At 37.8% G+C, this 25,426-nt stretch overlaps 1 protein-coding gene across 3 annotated transcripts in view; it reads right to left on the reverse strand.

Annotated features, from left to right (window-relative positions):
• Positions 1-1,227: 1,227 nt before the first annotated feature.
• The window catches only part of CACNA2D3 (calcium voltage-gated channel auxiliary subunit alpha2delta 3), a 382,402-nt gene continuing 358,203 nt past the window's right edge, over positions 1,228-25,426 (reverse strand). For 2 of the 3 annotated variants that reach the window (XM_074549897.1, XM_074549896.1), the window contains 5 exons: positions 25,032-25,087; positions 21,523-21,634; positions 5,840-5,955; positions 4,961-5,040; positions 1,229-4,123 (listed from right to left, as the gene is read on the reverse strand). In XM_074549897.1, the coding sequence (XP_074405998.1) occupies positions 4,031-4,123; positions 4,961-5,040; positions 5,840-5,955; positions 21,523-21,634; positions 25,032-25,087 (457 nt within the window). In that variant the 3' untranslated portion in view covers positions 1,229-4,030. Of the gene's footprint in view, positions 4,124-4,960; positions 5,041-5,839; positions 5,956-21,522; positions 21,635-25,031; positions 25,088-25,426 lie in introns of all 3 variants that reach the window. The other variant, XM_074549898.1, reaches the window with a different exon arrangement.

A 25,426-nucleotide genomic window follows, 5' to 3' on the forward strand; every position in this document is an offset into this window, starting at 1 on the left:
CATCCAGTTCCAACAACTGTTCTTGGGAAGAAACTTAGGACAGAATCTGGAAGAGGACATAAATGCTCCCAAGGAGCTACAAGAATATTATTATATTGGAAGAAATATGATCTGAGCTTAAGGGCCAAAGGTTAAAGGCAAGGGAGATGAAAATTATCTTGTGACTGGATTGTGAAAAACTCCAGTGAGACCTTCTGGGCTCTGTACATGGGAACCATTTCTCTCAGTGGATACATGGGAGCTGGACCTGTCACAGGGAATATGTTGTTGTACACCAGATAAATAACAAGGCAGTCAAATACACAGGGAAGGATTGGAACAAGTAGAAAAAAGAGCTGCATATTATTGGGAGTATCTGGGGCAGTTCAGGGAAAAGAATAATCAAATAGGAAAATCAAATATAAATATTTTCCACGGGTGAAAGGTTTTGATGCACTCTCCTGCAGAAAATTTTCCAGTTATGAGTGCCTATTTACATTAAATCTGGAATTTCTGAGGCACACAAAGTCCCAAGATATAAAAGTCCTTGGAGGCCATAAAGGGTTCAGGAAACACATGGAAATAACTGGAGGCTTCCAGCCACAAACCTTCTGTGCCAAACTTCTATTTTGCCTCGTGAATTAAAGGGCTAAACAGGCCAGTGCCTTGTTCTGGGGCTCCTGCTATCAGAAGAAAACTGAAGCAGTCTCTTGAAGCCATTTAGGCAACGAAACAATTACTGCTGCTTTTAATATCTTCTTGCCCTGGGCAGCCACCTGTGTCGCTGAACACACATATTGCAGGGCTGGCCCTGGCAGCCAAACACAGTGGGTCAGGCTGTCTCAGTGTCACAAAAACAATGAGAGGAGATAGCACAGCTGTGGAAACCTGCCTCAGGCTCTCTGGCTTGCATGGTTTTAAAGGAGTGTTTGCAGCACTGACAGTTATGGACAGTTTTCCCACACAGAACTATTAGAAAATGGTGTGTCCATGGCCAGCCCTGAGCCCCCAGACAGCTTTTACTTTATCAAGATTAAAGGAAGAGGAGGCAGCTGGGGCTAATAAGTTGCAAATCAATGCCATTAGCAAGGAGAGTAAAGAAGAAAAAAGATCCAAGCCCTGCAAAAGCTAAAGCTTTTAGCTCTGCCTCTTGCTGTGCAGAAAATTACTGTACAGTTGTCCCAGTTCTCCTTGGATTTGTCCTCAGATTCAGGGAGATAAAAGATACAGAAAATGTCTGAATTTCCTCTTTATTAAAATATATGTAGCTCACATATATGCAGCTGTATGTACACACATGCACACATATTTCTTTCGCTGTTTAGTGCAATTGACTTTGCATCAGACCTTGCATAATAATTTCACTAGTTAAGAAAAATAGCATCTCAGATTAGTGAGATAATGGAATTAAATTCCATAACCCTCTATGACCTGCCACAGGCTATGGAATGACAGCACAGACCCACTTCATGGCATGAGATCTTCACAGCTTCAGAGCTAATGACACAGAGACCAGCAAAATCAAACACAGGCAGAAACAACATCAGCATTTCCAGCTCTTCTGGAAATCTGTTTCAACAGATTCAATCTGTTTCCCCTGTTGGAGAACTGTGTCCCATGAAACCCATAACCATCCCTGCTGTGCTCAGCCCAGGCTGCTCCTGCTGCAGCCATTCCCTCTGGAGAAGGGACTGACTGTGCACATCCTTCAGTCCCTGCCCTTGTGTCCATCCTTCCTGACTGGCTTTATCAGCCTGGATTCGCACTGCACCCGAAACTTCAAACGAATAGATACAAAATTAAAAATACAACTTCAATAAGAGACGTGGCAACTCATAAAACTGTTATTACACTTAGCAATTGACTTGGATTACTCTGTTTCACACAGTGATTTGTTTGGGTACACCAATGCATTCTGCCTTCATAACTTTGCCTTAGTGTGTGAAAATGAACTGTCACATTTCTCTGAGCAATATTCATTTACATGCCCATATTTAAATCTCTTTCTCAATATTAATTTAGACTGTCATACTTTAATCTTCCTGTCTCCTTTGCAATTAAAAAAACACCCTTCTCTTCCCTAAATGAACAATGAATTACTATTACAGATTTTCACCTAGCTTTTGTAGAAATACACTTTCTCCATTAATGTATTTCCTTTCTTTGTAAGCAAAGATGATTAACACATCAGACAGTTGTATGCAGAGCTTTTCAATAGTCCTAATGAGAAAGATACTTTTTTCCACATTCTACTAACAAGGAAAACCACCTGTATTGTATTGGCTATAACCACTAAATACCATTACACAAGAATGTAATCAGATATACAAAAGCTTTGAGGTTGCAGTGTTGTGAATCCCAGAAACTCAGAAGGAGAATCAAAAATGAAATCCTTTATTTATAAAGTATTGATATTAATTTTTTGAGAGGATGATGGAGGGTAAGGGGGAATGGAGCTCAGAGAAAAACCAAACAAAGAAGAGCAGGATATCCATGTCAGCCAAAGTGGAGAAAATGCCTTGAGTTCCCAATTTGCTTAGTGAAAAGACAATGTCACTAGGACAACAGTTTGACTGAATGTCAGCTGGAAAATTATTCCACAGAGAAAGATTTTGAGATCAATAAGAAGTCTGTAGGAAAATACTCAAAAAAAAAAAAAAAGACACGAGGAAAAGAAATTTATGAGTGCAAAGACCTGAATGGTTTCAGAATCAGAGGGAGCGCCAGTGCATTTGAACCCATTAAAGCATTGGAGTGGAAAGTTTTACTAGTTCTTCCCCTTACAAGCTGAGTAGTATTCTTTAAAACAAAGCCCCTCTCAGTGGCCCTGCTCCCTGTTCCCCCAAGACACACAACAAATCTGCTTAGCATTTACCCAAGGCTGAAAGCAAACTTACACCCAACCAGGAAACTGCAGTCTCCAAGCACCAGATTTAGAGCAGTGGCATTTTATTTTGCATTTAATGTATTATATTGTTAGAAGGACAGGTTATCCTTTGATAGAATTCTATAAAACTCCAAAGACAAACTGAGGCTATCATAGTTCAAAGATCAAGATCTCCAGCAAATATATCCACACCAGGGACTTTGCTGCCAATTGCAAAAGGAATATACTCATCTTTATTACCTCATTTCCCTTACAAAGAAGAATGTAAGGCCTGGAATAAAAACATACAGGTCTAGATCTTTGCCTACCAACAGGGACACTCAATGAAAACCAATTTTCTGCTACAAGTCAGACTTTCTCTGCTTATCACTTTCCTCATAACGAGCTTCTCCTGTCTGACATGAGCTCAGAACACCAGCAGAAGAGTGTCACCCTTTGATCTGAGCTGTTCTAGATATCTTCCCATTCAAAATATTTGATTTACGCCACCTGCAGCCAAATCAACCAATTTGACCCAAAGCTTGCCTAAGTTAGAAGGCTTTAATAAGACTTTGATTCACTTTCTAAAGGCAGGTAAGATATCTTATGTCTATTTCCAGATACCAAAACTTCATATTCAATTCAACACCATGCATAACCTGCCCCGCTTCATACACACACAGGTATTTCCTTAACTTGTTTATAAAAGCTATTCTGCCTTATTGTAAAAGCCAAGTCCCCATTTTCTTCTCTGAAGTTTTTCAGAAAAGGCTAAAAGCATAATAAAATATCATCCATTTATTTTATTTTCTTCCCATCATTCATTATTTGAACAAATATATTAGCATACTTAAAATACACTCTGAAACTGTGATTTTAATATACTTTATTGAAAAAAGTACACAGTTTAAATTGTATTCAATGGGACAAAGCAATGGTCACCTCTATCTACCAAGTCCTTTTTTGATGAATCATGACTGCCATATGCCAAATTCACATCTGCACGACTTGCAAAGTAAAAAGATAAATCTTTTTTCAACATATCTTTAAGAATTTATATCACCAACAGTTTAAAATCATGAAATGCTGATGCTCTGACTATATTTCATGTCCTCTATGTTGCACCATTTCCCAGTTCACAGTTTATCCATGTTTTAGCATGCCAGTTGAACACATCAGTCAATGTCACCTGGAGAAAATCATCAATAGCAGAGGAAGAAGAACAAGAGAAGGTTTAGCACTAAGGCCTGAGACACCGCCACATTCTCTTGCATTTTCCTAAAGAAAATAAAACAACAAAAGGAAAATAAATACAAGCCACTACAGTCAATCATGACACATGCTTTTTTAGCAAACATAGGCATAAGAGCACTGATGCAAACAACAAAGCCCATAAATGAAATATACTCAGGAAGTAAATACAAGTACACATTTTGAGCTGAACAAGTTTAGGTTGTAGACTGAAACAACAAGCACTACACCATCCCCTCCACTTTCTGCTTTAGGTCTTGTTCTACATTGCATTAAATCAGCAGAGGCAGAAATTAAAGTTACTCCAGAGTAAAAAGGATGACAATGAACCTATCCTGTGCAGGCCACTGGAATCACATCCTGGTCTCCACCAGCTCTCCTTGGCACTGTGTGAGAGCATCATGCAGAACACCGAGCAGTAAATACACAGTGTGGAGGGGTCACTATCCCTCCCAGGCAATATTATGTGTGAGCACAATGACTATAGCATGACAGGGATGACACTGAAGCTCATTACTGCAGCAAACATTAGCTGCAGAACATTCCCAGCCATCTCTAAGGATGGATGTGGTCACTGCTTGGGCCAGAGTAAGTTCTCAGATATTCCTGGCTGCCAGTGCTCACACCCTGCCACGTTCTCTGGCATGACACAAACCAGTCTGCAAAAGCAGCAACTCAAGGCATTGTCTACACGAGCACAGAAAAGACTTGTAGCACTTCCAATATCCCTCACTTCCCTGATACCGAGTCTTCTGAATATTTCCCAGCATTTCATCTTGGAAGACAGTTTTCCTATTAATCATTTTTAAAGAAATAAAAAATGTACCAGAGCTCAAAAGAAAGGAAAAGCAGATAGAAACTTACTTCAGGGTGAAATCCATGACAAGATTCTGGGCGCCTTCTTATCTTCTGAGATTTCAACCGTTCACATTTAAGGGATTCATTATGTGCAAGGCAGTTAAGGAGAGATGCTCTGAGCATTGCATTCTCATGGGAGTGTTTTGAAATGAATGCAGTGAATTTCAGCTCCTTTTTCCTGCCCATTAAAGCCCCAAGGTGATATGTGTGGTCACCACAAGGAAAAGAAAGTGATTCTAGTGCTTTCCTCTCTGTGATCTGTGTTTTAAACAGCACGTGTGCACTCACATTGCTGGCCTGCCTTTCCATAATTCTGCAATAGAAGCAGACTGCAGGCTGCTTCTGAAAAATTCCAACTTATGGGAAAAAAATGAATCCAAAACTACCTGAACTACAGAACAGCAAAAAAAAGGAAGTGGGGCAACCAAAAAATCAAGTGATATATTTACTTTGCTAAATTTTTGTAGATTTGGAAAGCAGGCTTCTGAAATATTTTCAATGCAAAGTCAAACTTTAAATAAAGAGGTATCTATATTAGAGTGAGTTCTGTAAGTTCCAATACAATGAGGTCCATCCATCCTTATAAGAAATTTACATACTTAGTGCCTAATTTGAAAGATGTTCACCTGTCTAAAGATGAACATGACCTTATGCTACATAAAATAAAATCCATATAAGTGTGCTTGCTTAGTTCATACTGGCTGTACAAAACAGAAAAAGAAAAAAAAAGTGAATGCACATTGAAAAAATGTGAGAACATATTCGCAGATGGCTTCATTTCAAACAGCACATATAATGGGTGATGATACAAGTTTTACATGATAAAAATTTTTTCAATATTTGCATCTTGAATCTTTTTCTGACCAGTTTGTAATTATAAAAGGATATATCTTATTTCTATAGGTGCCATGGTAATTGGTGGGATAGAATCACAGAAGCATTCATTATCTACTACCACCATGAAGAGGTTGCTACTTGGGATCTGCTGGATAACAAAAGACCTGAAAATGAAAAAGAAAACAAATAATGGTGACATTATCAGCATTTCTGAGCCACTGGTTCTTGTTAGGAGTTTATGAGAGTTTTATGTATTTACAGTCTGGAATGGAACAGATCCACAACTCTAATGAAGGTTCCTCTGCAGCCACACACTGACAGCTCACAGCCCCAAGTTTGAGTCTCTACAGTTGTATCAGGGCCTTTGTGCACTCTGGGTCTTGCTTGAACAACAGCAACTCCTGATCTCAGCTTTCATCTGCCCTCTGGAGAGCCATTTTATTACTGAGCCAACAAAACAGAGATTAGCCCTCAACATTTTCCAAAGTGATTTATATTAGAATAATGACTATCTGGTATAAATGTGGTGATAACTCAGCACCACATTCAAATGAAGACAAAGTAGGCAACTCAAAGGGAGAGCAAAAAAATAAAGGCATTTTTTGTAAGAAGGAAATCACCCAGGGAAGGATCCTGTGGGCACCAGTCAGTGATGCACAGAGTTTCAGTGAGCTGAACCCTTAAGCACATACCAAAGAGAAAAGGGGCAAAAGGCAGAGCCAGGTAGACACTATTTACCCTTTCCTTTGAAACTCAGGACACAATACAAAAAATGGCTTTAAGCTCAGACCCAATTCTACACAAAATTTTGAAGCAATCTGTTAGAGTTTGTACATCCTATCAGCAGCATGTCAGCCATGTAAAATATCACTGAAATCTGGCAACTCCAAGAATTAGGTGTTTTGCAGTGTGGTTTGCTGTAAATGTACAGAATGCTAAGTGAGGGTTTGAGCACCAAGAAGATGTGGAGAGAAACATATTTTTCCTCAGACATCTTTCTTTAAAATACATATTGTCTTACTATAATAACTCCCTGCTTTTTCCAAAGATCACAGAAGATGAAATAGCAGAGAGGGCAGGGAATATTTAGACCTAGCCTAAGAAAAAAAATTTGGAAAACTTACTATAAAAATGTTGCCAACGGAAAGATTAAATGCTTTTCAGTATTTTTTAAACTTACTGAACTTCCATTAAAATTACACTTAGAGTGATCTGCAATATGTTAACTTTATGTTTATACGTGAAATATACATTTATGGCATAATGTAAAAGGCTGAACTTTATAAATGTACCTACCAAACAGCTGGAGCATGTAGCAAGACTGACATCATTGTAATGGAGCATCTGTGGCTTTGTGGATTTGTGTGTGGGAGAAATGGGGCCAATAAAAGGAAAGGAGGAAAAATCTTTAGCAGGCAAGAGCACCAAAATTGTACTGCATGAATTTCTCAAAACAGCTATGAATAAATCAAACAGTAAAGGATAGAAAACACATTACTTTTGTTGCCAGAAATTGGCACTATTTGCATTTTGCGCAGTCTGAAACTTGTATTCCTTGTATCTTTAAAACTAGCTCAGAAAATAACCTGATGGGCATAAAATGCCTTAACAATTATTGGATGCTAAATGATTAATTTCTTTTTGCTGAGAAGGGAGTAATTACTCTTCTGTTTTACCTCTGGTGAGCCCAAATCCGAGCCCTTTTTTGATACCCCTTTTTGTCACCTCCCACGTGAACCTGTGGAAAGCATGTATTGTGGAAAGCATGTACCCCACAGCCAGGTTTAAATTAAGATGCCAGCTCATGATAGCTGGGCAATTTCCCATTCTGGTTCTTCTTCCACCCACTCTGAGGTACCACAAGGGCTGTGCAGTATGAGGCTATTCCTTCCTCAAACTAGAGAGGGGGAATGAAAGATTCCCATCACTTCACTTAGTTGGGATGAAAGCACTTTATCCAGAGCAGTGTTTCAAATACACAGGTGATGCTGAATAAATTACTACACAGCTAAACTATGAAATCTAGCAAAATTTTCTGTATTGCTTTATTACTGAAAGCCTTCATCATTTCTGATTTCATCAATTTGGGTAATGCAGTACCTGCATTTACTGACAGAAATTATGAATTAAAGGCTGTTCAAAGAGCAATATATTAGTTAAGTAAAAACCCCTCTTTGCTACCTTAGGAATTATATCATAGGTAACAACTAAGTACATTGACTGTTTACCAAACAGTGAATATTCTTACAGACCTACAGTCTGTTTAACTAGCACAGAAGTTTGTGAAGTGTCTAAGCTTATGGTGGCTGCCACAGAGCTATAAAGAAATGTAAAAGACTGAAAATTTTGGCTCTCTGTAGCATTTTTTTTCCTCAGTGCACAATAACAACTTCACTAATATCTTGAAAAGTGAAACAACTTGCTTCTCATTCTCCCACTAGAAATTTTTTAACATTTTCAAAGAAAATGTTTTCTTCCTTCAAGCAGTATATGGATGTTTCCCCTTACACAATTCTCAAACATAATCTGCAAATGAAGTTGTAAAGCCAACATACCAACAAGTGAAGACAGAGGATTCAAGACCTAGATTGAGCAAAGCAAATAAGTAAGGGCAAAAAATATCCATTTTAGCTTTCTTTTCTATTAATAGTTTGCACAAACAAAATATACCTCTTTCAGCCATTGTAATTTCAGATAATTTCACAGTCATGAGATATTCCTACCCTCACCAGATCAGTGGCAAAGAGGTTTGTGCCAGTTGTAGCCACACGGTTGCTGTGTGACTATTCAGACAATTCACATGGCGCTGCTTCCATGCCCAAAGTGGATAAAGCACACAATCATCCCAGCAGCAGCTCTGCCCTTTGAGCCCAGCCTTCAGTTCCCATGGGGACATGCATATGCATCTTTGAAATTCATTTTGAACATTCATGCCACTAAGTCTCAGGAACCGAACATTCATGGAAAACAAAAGGTGCACAAACACAGTCAGACCAAAGCCTTTCAGGGACTGAGACATTCCACCAAAATACTCCACTGTGTAAGCCAAGGCTCTGTGGCAAGGCAGAAAAACCTCCAGCAAACAGCTTCCATGGCTGCAGGGAGAAATGAAGTCGCTGACAAAGTAGGGAAAATGGCATTATCTTTTTGTGAGATCCACTGTGAGGCTCTAAAGGTTCCCTCACAAAAACCATTCCTGAACACCTGCTGGCTTAAGCTGGCATTTGTGTCCCTGCTAATATGGAAACCAACTCTCAAGGACTGAGTAAGGGGTTTGGCTGGACTTGATTGCTGCTTTAACAATCAAAAGAAGGTCTATGTTTAAGTGCTTTATTTTTATACAGAATGTGTCACATTTAAAGGATAAAGCTCTTCTTGTTTTAAGTAATATAAACCTTTTGATTTGAATCCTTTTCCTCTACTGCAGTATCATCACCATCATTCAATGGGGCAGCACAGGAATAGGCTTGCAAATATCTCCAAATATAAAACAGACTAAACTGTTGGGGTTCCTGTTGAAGCTACATTGAGTCAATAAGAAGCTTATTAATAATTTCTCCTCCATCTTTCATCTGCTGAGGAACTAGGTTGGTTTATTTGATGTACAGGTTCAGAGGCTTAAAACAGACCTGAAAACAAACTGTTTCTTGACTTTGTGGGGAAGGTGAGGAAGGAAGAAATTTAATACTTGAAAGGGGTAGACAGAGAGGGAGGAAGAAAATCTAGTTATGCCAAACTATTTTGTTAATGAAGAAAAAATAACAACAGAGAGTAAGTCTGCAAGGAACTCCGTCTTTTGAGTCAGAGTGTTATATGACAATTTTGTCATGTTGCACACACAGTATCTGTTTCTTTTTAACCTGTTTTGGTTTTGGTCCATATGAAAACATGAGCACAAATAGAATGCAAACAGATTTGGGGAAAAAACCCCAGCCTCATGTTTTAATTTGAAGTAGAAAATATTTGCTCAAAAAGCAATACTTATTAATCTGTTCCTTGAAAATTAATTTTTCATTGTGCAATTATAAAAAAATAGACTTGGACTGCAGGTACTGCTGTGTTCATAATTATATTTGGTAGTCATACTTCTGAAGGCATGATAAGAAAGCACACTTTTAATGTGTGTCTGGTGGCTAAATGACTCTTCCCACAGATAATCAGTTCTTTCTCACTCCTTTAGGCAGCCTGTAATTGGAAAGCATCACAAGAGCCCTGCAGGGCAAATGCTGGGGTGCAACCACACCTGCTGCCCTTGGGCACATAACTGAGGTTCCTGCAGAAGGGAGAGCAGCTCCAGCTCTGGCCTTGCAGACACAGATCACTCCAGGATAATTTGGGGCAGGAGCTTGGCTTTGGGGATCTGAGTCATCCTCTGCAGGAGGGTCCTTCTCTCTAATGGATGGACAGCGATCCTGCAGAGAAATGCATCCTGAACAGGGTGAAACATGACACTTAAAGCTGAGTGTGGGCTACACCTGTTCTTACACAGCCAGCACATTACATTCAAATCTGGTTTGTTGGGGTTTTTTGTTTGGTTGAGTTTTTTTGGTTTTGTTTAGTTTAAATTTAAATTGGAATCTCTCCCTTTTATTTGTATATGTAAAAGTCTTTAAAGAGTTATAACACATATTCTATTATTATAATAATTTCTTCCCCAGAGTGTTTAAAAATAACCCCGAACAAATCAAACCCCCCAACCTAATTCTCAAAATTCATATTAGAAGAATTGCTTTCTTCTGTAAGGAGAAATAGTTAGAATATATACAGTAGAGAAGTGGGGACTGGGCTGACACTACCCTTGCAGCACTGCCTTCTCTCCACACTTTTCCTTTCATATTTATGTCTCTGAATTCCTGGGTGGCAAAGTGGTTGTGAGGGAACTGGGAGAGGGACAAACCTCTCTGGAGAAGGAGGAAGATGCTCCAAGATGCAGGAAAAGGACAGGGACAGCAGGACAAGCAGTGACAGTGCCCTATGGGAGAGGATCTAGGGAAGCAGGTTTGCAGGGCTCTGCAGTGTCTCCTTAGAGATTCTGGAGCATTTCCCATGCTGATGGAAGCAGGTCCAGCAGGAGCAAGGCAGACTGTGCCCTCTGTCCCTCCTGGCTGCTGTATCTCCTGACAGACCAAGCCCAGCTCACTGGCCAACCTGCAGATCACACCCTTCTGTCAGTCACTGATTTCCCTTCTTAATGCAGGCCATCGCTTCACTACAAATACCTCAATCATGTGGTGCAAAATCTGTATGTGGTGGCTTAACACCCTGTCTCTGAAGTGCAGTTGGCTTCCCCTTTCCTTTCCTAGCATGGCTGGATCAATAACAGGCAAAGCTGAGGGAATTCTATTTCAGACACACCAGAGATGTGTCTCATCCAGCTAAGCAAACCTAACCTTTAAGCTGTTTACTCCCCACTATTTGACTACAGCATCTGCTCTTAAAGGAAATCAATATTACAGCTGAGCAGCTTAATCTCTGTATTTCCATGCAGGAGAGCTAATCCATTTCCTTGTCCACTGGTGTTAAACTTTGGACAGGATATAAACTGGGCACAGACGTGAGGTTTCCCTGCTAATGAGCAGCCACTTCCACAGGCCCAGCACAGTGAATTTTGGGGAAACTGGCTCATCACAGCATTTTTGTATGGGCCTGAGGGTGGGCCAGGCAGCTGTAAGAGAGGGCACAGTGATAATGGGTTGTGCAGACTGAGGATCCCAAACACCACCATTTCTTGGTCATTTGCACTGAACTATTTTCCTTTTCCTGGCCTGCAGCCCTGCTGCCATTAGCTCTGGTGGCTACTGACGCTGACACAAGGCTTGTTTCAGCAACAAAGAATGGCAGGGAACCTCCTGGGAGCATTCAGAATTCTCTGATTTTCAGATCCATGGCCCCCTGTTTTCTTCAAACAGCTGCAAAGGCTGAAAAGTGTTAGAGGGAACAGAACTAATGTCAAGCAGCATGGAACTCGGAAGGCACAGGATAAAACTATGCTTGTGGGACAAGAACACTTAGAGAGAATATCTTCTCATTATACTGAAGAATGGAAGATATTTCTTTGTAATTTGGGGAGAATTTGAACACAGCAACAACACTAAAAGCAATTCTGCTTGTTTGAAAACAATGCTGTGTGTTTCCTGTTAAAAATTAATTCTTTTTTTCTCACAGAAATACTTCATTATTGCACTTTGCTTTAAAAAAACTTTGTTAATGAGTAATTATTGCTGATCTATATGCTGTATTTTACAATCAGTGATCTATTTTAATTTTACAAAAATACCCTGCTGTTATATCTGTGTTTGTAATACCAGACGCTGCAGTAGAATATGTGGTCATGACAAACACATGGCTTAGGCAGGATTTTAATATAATATATAAAGTAATATAAATATTTAAATCGCTGTTCGGATTCACTTTTAATTCCATGCTCAGGAGGATTAGCAGCCTGATTTAAGGGCAAAAAAATCCATGTATGTATTTTCAATTTTTTTCCTTAATGACCACTGGAACACTATTACTATCGTTTAATGTCACAGTGATGACTGTGGGACTTAAAATCAAATTATGAGTAGAAAATCAGAGTATTGTGCCAGCATATGTCCCTCCTGCACATATATAATCATATCAATCATTTTCATGTGACAATATAAAAGATCCTTTAAATACCACTTGTTTGCTCAGGCACACAAATCCCACAAAGCATGGAAGAATTTCACTGTGAGTAATTTGAACTGAAGTAAACATAGGGCAATATTTTCAAATTGGCAACCTAAACAAATGCACAAAGATGTGAGGAAGTGTCTAAATTTCCATGGAACTCAACTTAGATAGCCCTCAGTGGCCACTATGGCTCTTGATCATCACTGTAAACTCAGCCTTCCCCCCCTGGGTGTTTCAGTGTAATTTTTGCCTGCAAAACTCCATTAATGAACTTGGAGTATTTTGGATTAAGATGAGTTGTAACTTCGGGATTACATTTCACATCTGACAGATGTGATCTTTCCTATTTTTTACAGAAAAAAAAATATACCAGCATGAGGGCAGAGTAAATGGAAAATATTGTGCAGGCTGCACTCAAATATGTGTTACTCACATAACTGTTGGTTGCAGACGTTCAACCCTAATGGTCTGGAACAAACTTTAAGAATTCTACTGGAGTGCAGATATCCACTCTGCTGTTTCCCAACTCCTATATCATGTGCTTTCCAGGCTGCCGGACACATTTCCAACCCACATCTCTCTCGCTTATCACATTTTTGCAATGAATGAATGAAATGTTTATATCACAGTCAAGTTGTGCTACTTGTTTTTTGGGTTTTTTTTGTTTGTTTTTTTTTTTCCCAAATAAATGATGATAGAAAAAGAAATATCTAATGCAATTCGTAAAAATAACGTATATGCCAATAACAACATTTCTGAGAGCTGGAGCTGTATATAAAACATCAGCTAATGGTTCTCTCACATGAAAAGAGGCAGATAAACTTCCAGCCTCAGGCTTGAAATTGGATCCTGACCTCATGCTAGCAAAATATTGTCACCACATACAGTCTCACTGCAGTACAATTTGGTATCAGTGCAAACATACTTGTAGCAAAGTTCAGCACTGAGGATTTAGGTGAGCAGAGTCATCCTCACCATTCCTGTGCTGCTGGATGCTCAGAGCCCCACAGAGCTGGGCCATGGCTGGAAACCCCTCAGCTTCAGCCAGGATCCCCCTAAGTGCCCATCCTCACTCACTCCCCACCAGGAGGGGATTCTTTCTCAAGTAACTGATGCTCAGACAAAAGTACTTGACCAACTGCATGTTAGGAATGCTGCAAACATCCAAAAACTTAATAGTGCACAGCCTTTAGGACAGAAGATCATCAGTGTAGTGAGGCATTGGACTGTTTGTGACCTTTCTAGTGCAGCCACCTTTCCATATGAGGTGTAGGATAATGGAGAGTTTCAGACTTCCAGCTTTAAAATGTACTGGCAATTTTTTTATCAGAGAAATCAAGAGCAGAAATCCCATAAACTTTAAATATTTTCCTGCATTCATACCCCTGAACAAAGCCAAGGTGAGTGTGATGCGTGGTACCTGGTTCTGGGCTCACAGTGACCAAGAGATCACACAGTGACTGGTACAAAGAAAATCATATCAGAGGTCTCATAAATACTTTTTCTTTTCACAGTGACACCTGGTTAACAAGCCCACAACAGAGAAGTCAGGGAAGACATCCAGGCTGAAATATGCAGCTCCACTACGGCATGTTAGCAAATATGTGTTTTTAGCAGAGTTCTTTAGCTCTCTATACAAGTAGTTGTGGTTTGTATTGAGAGACATCTCAGATTGTGTTTTTCAAAATGCTATATGATTTCTAAGCTAGGTTCTAAATATAATTTTAAGATTAAAAAGCAAGTTGATAAATTCTGGTTCAGGAAGGCTCACAGATATCAGATGACAATGTAAAAGAAACATTTAATTGCAAGAATTGGTAACTACTCTTTTCCACAACTTTAGGTCAAGTCTCATCAACAATATGACTCTAACAAGGAACTGCACAACAGAAAGAGTATAAAAAGCAGAAATGACCTGGAGATCCACATTAAAAGAGCAATAAATCCTGGAGCTAAAGTGCTCATTGGATGTGTCCACAGTGTGTTTTGCAAGGATGTTGTTAATTTATTTCTGTTAACATAAACTTTAGCAACAATTGAGAAGGCCAGTCTGAAAGACTCAAGCTCACAAGGTGCCATCTTTTCCACAGCCAGCTAAAACTCTGTATTGTTTTATCTAATATACAAATGTTCCTTGCATGGCTCTCAAATCTTAAGATTCAAGCTGGTTTTCTAAGTTAAAGGCTTTAAAATATTCATTAAGTTACCCCAAACCCTTTGAAAAGGAAACTGCTCCATGTAAAGATGTTTAAGCCATGTTTGCATTGTTTTACATCTGCCTATAATATGAATATATTACAAACTAAAATTAATGTTCCGTTATTAGCAATTCTTCATGTGTGCCTGAGTTTAAAAATTCATTGTAACATTTCTCAATTTCAATCATCTTTTTCCTATCCCAAGCCACTGTTAATAAAAATAATATATATTACCACTGAGCTCTATACATTATGGCATACATACAACTTTTTAAATCCCTTGTCATTACAAAGCATCCTTTCATTGCATCAGCTACTATCTATCATTTCATTAATATTTATTAATGCTTGTTCAAAATGTAAAATTAAGCTAACTTTTAAGTAGATTATGATTTATGTTTTAATGGAGTACTGATTTTAACTATGAAGAATGAATGGGTGCAGATCACCACATTCCCCTGCAGAGGTTTAATAGGAAATGGGGAGCTAAGAGGAAGAATGCACATCTTGTCCTACTGGTGAGAGAAAGGCTATAGCTAAACTTCATTTTCACTAAAATTCCAAGATTTTATGGCGCTTGCAGAGGGAAACATAGGGTGGCAATCTGTGTACGAACAACTAAAATGCTCCAGAAATCAGCAAGCACACTAAAAGTGTTGTGAAACAAAAAAAGAAAAAATCAAAATCCCCAAGCAAACAGAAATTCTCCAGTCTTGAAAACCGTCCAAGGGATTGTTAAACTGATGACTGGCAGGCACAGACCTGCCTGGTAACTGAGATATGTCTTGCCCTATTATTTTATATACCTTTTTTCTTAAATGAAAATAGTAATTTACAGTGTTTCCTGAACTGGTCATTCAAAATATACATTATCAAAGGGTAGAATTAAATTGCCCATACAGTGACTTTAAATTACACCTGCATGACAAACATTATAATCACTGGTGCCTTTGAAGTGAAGAGAAAGTTACTCAGGCTGCAAGTGGAGAAGTGTGGGTAACACACAATATAACATTTTAAGCTAAGTATAAAGACCTTTAATAAACAATTCTAGCAGTTTAAATTGCATAATTTGATACTTTTTACAAGGAAAGAACAAGGAAAAAATATTTTTGGATCTTCTAGAGTTTTGGGGTTTTGGCAAAAATAAGTTTCTAGAAATACTGCTGTTGCCTCAAGTTTAAAGACTTTTTAACAGCCATAAGTATTCTTCAAGTCTGGAAGATCTTCTTTTCAAAAGAGAAGTGCAAGATAATTCCATATTCTTAGATTGTGATCCTTGAGATTTCAATAATGAACCACTGAGGCATGCAAAACAGAGAGCTTCCCTTGAAGATATTCCTTTAGCTCCATGCACATCTAAGAAATGAGCATGGAATGAAAGAAATTAAGGTCTGTTCAGCATTGTGAAGAGCAGTCCTAAACAGTTTTGCTGCAGCACACCTGTGACCCAGCATGGGCACAGGTCAAAACCCACCCATGTTCCATAGTCCCGTGGGTACCGGGCATGGCAAAAGAACAGTGCAAAAACACCCAAGGTGGGGAAATACAGACAGCATTTCCCTCAGGATCATAAAAGGTCAATACAAGAAAAAAAAATCCAAAGTAACTTCTAGAAGATTTATAATTTAGAATCTAGAATCTGTAATTCAATGCCCAAGGACAGACACAGGGACATTCAGAACACACCGACAGAGCTCCGAAAGAGAAGAAATCGAGCCTGGATGCTTTGGCTGGTTTATGTGGCAAGCTGGTTTGTTTTGAAGTAAACTAACTACATCTGAAAAGGCAAATGATTATTTATTTCATGGGAAATTGAACTGTGTATTTATTTTCACGTTTTAAACATGATCAAGTACAGCAGTTTGGCAAGCTTCTACTGAGAAAGAAATGCGGAAATATTTTAGCAAATGGTGGTATGTCTCGAGATTAAGTGGGTTTTAAAAACCATTTCCATTTTAATGTCTGCAGATTGCACTGCTCCTGACACTAATGTACTCATGCCCTGAGCAGTCTGCATCTAATTTGTGTTGTTATTTATCTGTTACTGCCAAATCTCTGCATTTAGTGTACAAGTCTGAAATTTGCAATTATAAATCCACATGAAGGGTTCAGTGTCATCCTGAACTACACTTCAATTGCTATTTACCTCTTTTATTGACAATAAATGGCATTCAATGCCCAGTCTATGAGAAAGCAAGACAAACAATTTAATTTCTTGATGGTTTTCCATGTTAACTTAATGTCTGCTTACTAACATTCTATTGGGACAAATAGATGATACATGGGACAGTGTTTATTCAAAGTAGTTCCTATACATTTTAACAGGCAATTTACATGTGATGCCCAACAAGATAAAGTAAATCCATTCATCTTTCATCTCTGGCATATTTAAGATATGCATAAATCTTTCCCAGGGTTAGGATGATTGTACCTAAATGCTTCCTTGCTTCCCTAGTGACAATATGGCTTTCTTATATTTACTTTCCTCTTTGTCTTAAGATTGTGAACAAAGGATCAACTGGAAACAAAACAGTTTCTTTGGGGTTTTGGTATTGACCTTGTAGACCCATGAGTGCTGCAATTAAAAGTGAAGGGGGGTTTTTTTTGGAAGTAAGGCCAGATTTTTGATCTTCATCCAAGTCCAATATGTCATCACACATGAACAGGAGAGGTTAAAAGGGCAAATTTTTAAGCATTTGACTGTGCAACTGCTGCCTAATGTGTATACCCACAGTTTTTACAGTTAACACACAAATTTGGCAACTATGCACTCAACTGGCTCCTTGCAACTTTGAAATGTTAACAAATATGCTTAGAGTATAAATAGTCAGATGACTAAATTGTTATACTCACCTTCATAGCAGTTTTAGCTGAAATTAATGGTATTTTCTTAAATGAAGCTAAATAAAAACATTTGAATTTTCATGCATAAATGAGATTTGCAATTAGACAAAACCATTTTTGTTTGTTCTACAAAGACATGGAGGATATACTTAAAAGACTGGTAAACATTTTCTAATCAAATGTCTTAACAGCCATCATCAATTTTGTTTTATAATGACTTCGACATTCTAAGGATTCTTTTCTTAGACACTTTTACTGCAACTAAAATTTGTTATGATGATATTCCCAGAAGGCAAAAACTGGTGAAGTACCAGTGAGCATTGCTGAAGAACATTGGTTTGCACACTTATATTTGAAATTGCCTATTGGGAAAATACTTTATAAAATTCCAAGCAGCACTGGCGACATTTTTAATGTCTAAAACTTCAAGCTTGATGTCTAATCAGAAACTCATCTTTGAACAACACAACACCTTTAAAGCCCATACCAAGTACATCTCTCATTAGTGTAGTTCTGACTCACAGAAAGATTACCAGTTGAGATTGATAAAGAAAAATATTTCTCTTTAGCAATTAATTACTTTCAACATTGAGGCTGTGATAGAACAGTCTATGATATAAGTTTTCAGAAGTAATGGGGTTTGTTTTTTATTAGGTTTTTTGCTATAAAAAGGAATAGCTTACTGGAAAATATGAAACCAATTCAGATTTTTCAAAAAAATCCCAGTTTTTCTCTCTTGTTGACAGTGCTTAGAAAATGTGGGTTGACTTGTTTTTGATTGCTGTTTAAATAACAGATTAATTTAATAATCATTGGGATATTGAATAACAACAAATTATGGGGTAGGACAGCCAAACCCTGACCCTAATGACATTCTTATGTTAATTCTTATTTTCTTTCAGGCTCCTGCTTTCTTAATAAAACCTATAGTTTTGAAAATCGCTTTTAAACGTTGCAATTTATCCCAAAGTAGTTTGCTTGTAAGAGATAAGTTTACATATAGGGAGTGTATTTTATATGTGTGTATATATTTATTGCTTGACTCAAAGCCTGCTTAGGTGTATAGGTGTCCTTCCATTGAATGAGTTCCCATTGAATGAGAGATGGCTGTAAATGTGAGCCAGCTGCTAAAAAAGTAATTAGCAGGTAGTTCTTTTTACTGTGTGATTTATTTTAGCATATTCCAATTTAATTCCAAGTACTAATGATTAAATTTATGATTGGAAATGTTTATGAATTTTCATTACTGCAGTTGGTAATTGCAGTTGGTAAAAATACTGTGCATGGGCAGAGTATTTCTACAAGATCAGTAACAGCACACCCACGACAGAATAGAACTGAGCCTCTGCCCCTCACCCTGTGACCTTGCTGGCTATGACTGTGACTTTGCTAGCAAAAACACAGTATTTGTGCCCAAAATGCCTTATCTGAGTAACATTATATGGTTTCAATTAACATCAGTCATCATTTTTACTTCTACTAAGAGACTGTTTTTAGTCTCCTTTTTCAGACAAGGGCTCCATAGTAGTGCCTGGCACTGCAGGAACAAAAGCCAGGGACTGGCGTATCTTTTGACACAAACTTGCTTAAAGCTGAGTATTCGCACAACTTCACAATATACTGACTTTCAAGTAGTTTTTCAGTATTCCACAGGGCGCACAATCAGATAAATATTTACAATTATCTTCTTCAATTTGCAATAAATATTTGCAATTATGTGTCACAGATTAACCTATACCATGATCCAAGGAGGACACAGAAAAGAATCCCACTGGCTCAAGGTGATGCTGCACAGGTTAAGCACCAGCACAGTGTCAGCTCCAGACTTGCTGCATCAAAGACTGAACCTGAATTCTGACTGATTGAGCCCATCATTCTTAAATTACAAATATTAAGCAATACACTTGCTTGTAAAAATATTTATTGGTACTGAGGCTATGAAACAGAAAACTGGGTCAGAAGATGTAGGTCTACAAAGGACTTTGGGTCAAATTCCTGAGCTGTTCTGCGGGAAAGTGTCCTGGGTTATAACAAAAATATTTGGAATCCAATGAAGTCTGCAATCTTAGATGCAATTTGTAGATTGTTAATGACAGAGGGTAAACGGGATAACGAACAGCTTTCCCATGAGAATCTAATAGTTCTTCTGGATTATTTCTTTAGGTTTTGCCATTGCTTGTGGAGAAAAATAATGGGTGCCTTGAGATCAGTTTGCAACTTACAGGGTTTTCTTTTATTTTTTTTTCCACTGTGGAACACAAAATGTTTTTCTATGAAAAAGATCTTAGTGCATTATTTTTGAAATACTATAATTTTCACTAAACTCAGTTTCCAACTTGGTGCGTTCCAAGTATTGCAGAATTGTATTATTTTTGAAACTTATTTCCTTTGACCTGAAGTTACCTAGGAACAGACTGAAATCTGCATTCCTTTGAGAAAACTAGTCCTGTTAAATTAATCTTCTTTGCATGGAATCATGTCTGTTTGCAATATTTAAACAGAATCATTCAATGGTTAGGGTTTGAAGGGACCCTAAAAACCACCTGGTTCCAGCCCCCCTGCCATGGCAGGGACATCTTGCACTAGACCAGGGTGCTGAAAGCCCCATCCAACCTGGCCTGGAACACCTCCAGGACTGCTTCATAATTTGCAAACCTTCTCATTAACTTTCTGTTAAATTATCACAAAATAAGGCTTCTTAAATTCTACAATGCTGGCACAAAGCACTCCCAGCAGTGTAACCTTCATTGTATTTGGTATGTCAAGTGGAAAAATCACGGCTTGATTTTGTTGAGTTTGTACTTTTCAGGCAGTGAGACCCATTGTTGCACTTAAAGGGTTCCAGAGCATCAATTTACAAAGCACTCTCATACTACTATTCCACAAAGCCATATAAAACCAATTATTCATACTAGACATTAACAATTTCCTTCTACTTAAAAGTTGGTCAGTAGCAAATGAAAAGTGAATATTAGCACTTAAAATTTATCTGCAGTGTACTTACTCCTGTTTCCTGTTTTAAAGTAATGAAAATATCAAGGAGAAAATTTAGGAGTAAGTCCAGAAGCACACCTATTGACTTCAAAGTGAAGTTTTCACCTTTATGTGCTAATTGCATATTGATTTAGCCTGGAAAGAGAGAGCTGCAACAATTTTTGTTTAACTTTTAAATTCTTCCTGACATTTATATTGATAGACAAATTATTGCTGTAAATACTAATCTCCCTGGCGATGACAACCTCTCAGCATAAAGGAAATCCAATTAAGAGACTTATCAAAGTACAGAAATTTGCATAAGCAATACCTATGCAATTTCACAATTAAAATGTACCAGTACTACAATCAAAATGTCACAGCACATGGGCAGCAAATGCAGAGAAAATACATTTTCAGTGTAAAAGAGGAAAGCTAGACTGAAATCTTCCTCTTCTTTTAGCTCTATAAGGGACGATTTTACAGGAGCACTGGTAGAAATGACATGACAACACTGTCATGTGAGATTTGTTATCGTTAACTCAGCTTCCCAGCACTGGAAGTTTGGAGAACAGATTTCATTGTCTCCCACCCTTTCAGACTAACAGTTCTAAGAAGGAAACTCTGTTTGGCATTCCAGTAAAACAGCCAGATCTCACTGTACCACAAGGGAATTCCTAACCTATCCAGCAGGGTTTCACTCCTGGACAGGAGACTGAACAGCACTTACCTTTTGAATCTAAATCTTACAGCCTTAGAATGCTGCCTGCATTTAGGAAAAGAATTAAAACATTTACTATTTGAAATTAACATAAACCTTTACCACTTTGGTCATTTTTTCTGGTCGAAAGTAATAGGCACAGCTTTAATTTAAGAGCATCAAAGTTTTAAGTGACCCCTGTAAGAGGAGAAATGCCACCTAGACAGAGGTCAGCACCTAGGATAAAACACAACAGACTCGTACATTCTTCAACACAGCCTCGAATAATTCAGTTTTATTGCTTTGTCACAAACAGTTGTATTAAAAAAAAATTTAAAAAAATGGAAAGGGCTTACTTGAAACAGTCATCACAAGCAATGTTCCCCGTGGTCTCCTTTATGGTGCGCTCGGAAACAAAGGCTGGGTACTCTGTGTCACAGGGCTCCAGGGTCTGCTTCAGCCTCTGAGCTATAGGCACAGCAAAAAACATCTTGATGTTAACATGAGGGGAACAGCACACAAAATTGTGAACAACATGAGATGCTGTGTTACAGAGCTCGCAGAGAACGGAAATGTTACTCAGCTTCTGCCACCCTGTGAGATTTCCTAGGCAGTGCATAACGCTATTTTTTCAATTAAATTAAAAAAAAAAAGTTTATCCAGAGAATGTAATTTTGCAAGATATTGCTGTTAAAGTAGCTATTAATGGTTTAGCCATTGCCAACCTACTTTACATTTACGCATGAGTTTTTATTCTTTCTGTTTAGATCCAAGATGGATTTACTGCCACTTTTATCTCAGTGGTGCTGTGCATCACTAACCTTTATTCATGGGAGTTTACATTTATTTGGTATGTAAATTGTGGTATATTTTACTGAAGCCAAAACATCTATTTTATATTACAGCTTGGGAATCTTTGTAGGGTTTCATCAGTTAAAATAACTCTGTGGGTGGGAGAGCCAGAAGAGTTACTTTACCCAACAGCAATGTTTGTTATCTGCTTCCCAAAATAGTAATAATTAAGACTCCGTAGCACCTTTAATTTGAAGTCTTTGCAATGCAAGGAAAAAGTGTCACTCTTTCAATCCTAAAGATTGGGAAGCTGAGTTACCAGGAAGCAATGGGGCTGGTTCAAGGTCAAACTACAGGACAGCAGCTCTTCTGGCTCTCACTCTGAAGTATCTGTCACAAAATGTTTCTCCCTCATTCCCTTTCTTTTTCCTCCCCACCCCTTCATTGTTCCTTAACACAGAGATACACTTTGCACATCAGCACAAATGTTAGCCCTATCTTAAACTAATTGCTAAGCAGGAAAACAAGATGAGGTATGACAAAAATAGATTACACAGAACAGGCTCTTGGGCTTGACAGACCTTCCCTGGAGATGATCTGTTTCAGAGTGAGTGGTGCATCCACTGAGCAGTGCCAGGGGAGCCACCACATCTGCATTTCCAATCACACCAGGGCAGGCATTTCTGAACTGTTCACACTTGTTTTATGTGATAAAAACACAAAAAATTATTCCACCAAATGCACAGATCTCAAAGGAAGTACTAAAGCTGGTCAGAAAAGTTTTGTTATCTCTGATGTGTTCACTGTGGTTGTGAGATGTTTAATAGTTCAGTATTTTTTAGAACATTGTCTTACTAGCTTACTGACATCTTCCCTTTCTCTTCTGTTCTCCTTATCTGTTGCCAGGAATGACTGGAGTTTATCACCTGTGTTTTGAGTCTACCCTCACTTGTATCAACATATGGCTTGTGTAACACAGAGGCTGAAAAGATTCACTGGTCTCACACTTCCTGCACCTCATTAGAGTCCAGAAGATGATAGGGCTGTCCAAGGTTTAGGGGTTCTTCTCTCTCATTTACAAATGTGATTGCAATTACAAGATCTTGTGCAGAAGTATTTTCCATAGCAGAGTTTGGCAAAAGAGCCAGTGTGTGTTGACCCTGCAGCATCTTCACAGTACATCACATTCTATTAACATCACAATTTCAGTGGGAAGCAGTTTCTCCACTCGAGGAATTGATTTTTTTTTCCCTCTGAGCTTTGGTAAATGTTCTTAAGTAAAAAATAAATGTGCAAGTTTATTAATTTTAATTTCATAAAGCGCAGTCATAAATATGACAACTCTTAGTGGTAACATAGCATTACATTAGACAATACCTAAGCACATGCTTTTCTCTTCTGCTGTCTTGTGAAATATCTTCTGCTTTTTCCTCCTAAAATATGCTGCTTCCAAACAACCATCCCTTGCTACCGAACCAGATATGAACTGGGCAAGCACTACTCTGAAAATACTGAGATTCCAATGAGCATCTTGAGGGGGTATTTCTAGTACTCTTAACTCATCAAAGAAGCGGAGCAAGTGACTTGTGAAATTAAAACTTCACTGTCAACTAAACCATGAATGAAAATTTCTCAGTAATACTGGTCAATCAAAGTGCTGCACTGATAGTTTTGTTTTAAATAAAAGAAAGTTTGCAAGTTATTATTGCCTCTTCTGTAACAAGTGCACTCTTAAAACATGACTCGGACATGCATTTTCATGAGCTGAAGAGGGATGTTGTGTTTGAGAGAGATTTTCTTCAGCATATAATGCAAGTTCCACTGGATGTTTCATGTCAGGCTATATTAACACATATTTGTGCCGTACACTTGTTAAAAAAAAAAATTTCCTACACTGGCTGCTTTGGCTGCTCTGCAAGCACCAAGGACTGGGACAGGCACAGCTGCCACTCCTCAGGGAACAGATTTGCATTTTCTGGGTCCAGCACAGCAAACCTGGCTGTCCTTCACAGCCTCAGTGCTAGGGATGGTTCTCTTCATGCTTAGGGAAATCACTGAACAGTTGGTCTTGGTTTTAGGGGCCTGAGTGATATTTTATCTTCAGACAGGATATTATTTTGGCATAAAGACAGCCTAGTATCCAGGCAGTGCAAATATTAAATGAAGCCTAAAGCAGCAATTTTATCCCCTGCTTTGCTAAGAAGTATGCAAATATGAAGCTGAAAGAATTCGGTTTAAATTCTTAAACCAGTCAATGACACACAGAACAATTTGCCTATTAAATTGTCACTTGAAGAGCACTGCTCTTGTAAAGTGGCCCTTTAGTTTTGAGAAACACTTCTAAAAATGCCATAAAAAGTCTGTTAAAATATAGAAGGACAGCTTGCACTGAAAACTTCCCATTCTTAGTGAAACTATTAAAACTTTCCATTATTTCAAATGAAACTTCTGCATTGAAAAAAAAATATTTTGAATAAATTGAATTTTACTACATTTTAATGTCTATTTTTAAATAACAAAACAAAATACAGATCAGCCTTTTTTTAGCATAAAATCTACTATCTTAAGCTTCAAAAAATATTTTTGTATGAAATAATAGAGATGGTCATATTTCTGTACACTTTTTTTGAAATGGCATTTTCCAGCACAATAACTCCACTACATTTTATGGCAGCTCTAGCAAAAAAAACAAAAAAAAAAAAAAACAACAACAAAAAAAAACTGTATAACTAAAACAGTGTAATTGCTTTATTCACAAAGATTGTTTTGGAATGAAGGGAAATATTTTTAAAAAAACATATTTAATCATTATCTACTATTTTATCTTTTCTGCTTTAGTTGTGTACTGTGTTCCTAGAGTGCACACAAGCACTTACTGGTTATTCACAGAAGATCTTAATTCTCTTGTGTTTTAGGAAACATTAACAAAGAGAATGCTGGCATGGGAGGAAAACTATTATCAGATGTTTATTATTTAATCTAAAACAGTGTACACACATCTGAATTTCAAAAGTCCTAATTACTCTAGACATTACTGCCATTATTCCAGGGCAAAAAAAAAAATCACACTTACCTTTGGCTGTTAGATCAGAGTGCCACCAACTGCATAGATTAAATTCCACAAGGAACCTGAAGAAATTATTAGAGTTTTCACATTACCCCACAGAATGTTTTCCAAATACTAAACTGGCAGTAGCTTGATAACGTTAATCCTATTTTAAATAAAAGCTAACACAGAACTGAAATTCAAGTTACTGGCATAACTCTGGGATTAGCACCTACTCCTATTCTCATATTTTTACTGGGTTATTTTTTTACCTCTGAAAACTTATTCTGAAATTAACCCCACCAATAAATCATAGATTTACCCATTTTTAATTTAAAATATTGATTATATTTGGAGTGTTCATTAAAACTCTCAAAGTATGGCAGCACACTCTATTTTTGCTGTTGAACATTATTTCTCCA

The sequence above is a fragment of the Zonotrichia albicollis genome, chromosome 12 (genome assembly GCF_047830755.1).
Source record: "Zonotrichia albicollis isolate bZonAlb1 chromosome 12, bZonAlb1.hap1, whole genome shotgun sequence".
NCBI classification, from domain to species: Eukaryota; Metazoa; Chordata; class Aves; order Passeriformes; family Passerellidae; genus Zonotrichia; species Zonotrichia albicollis.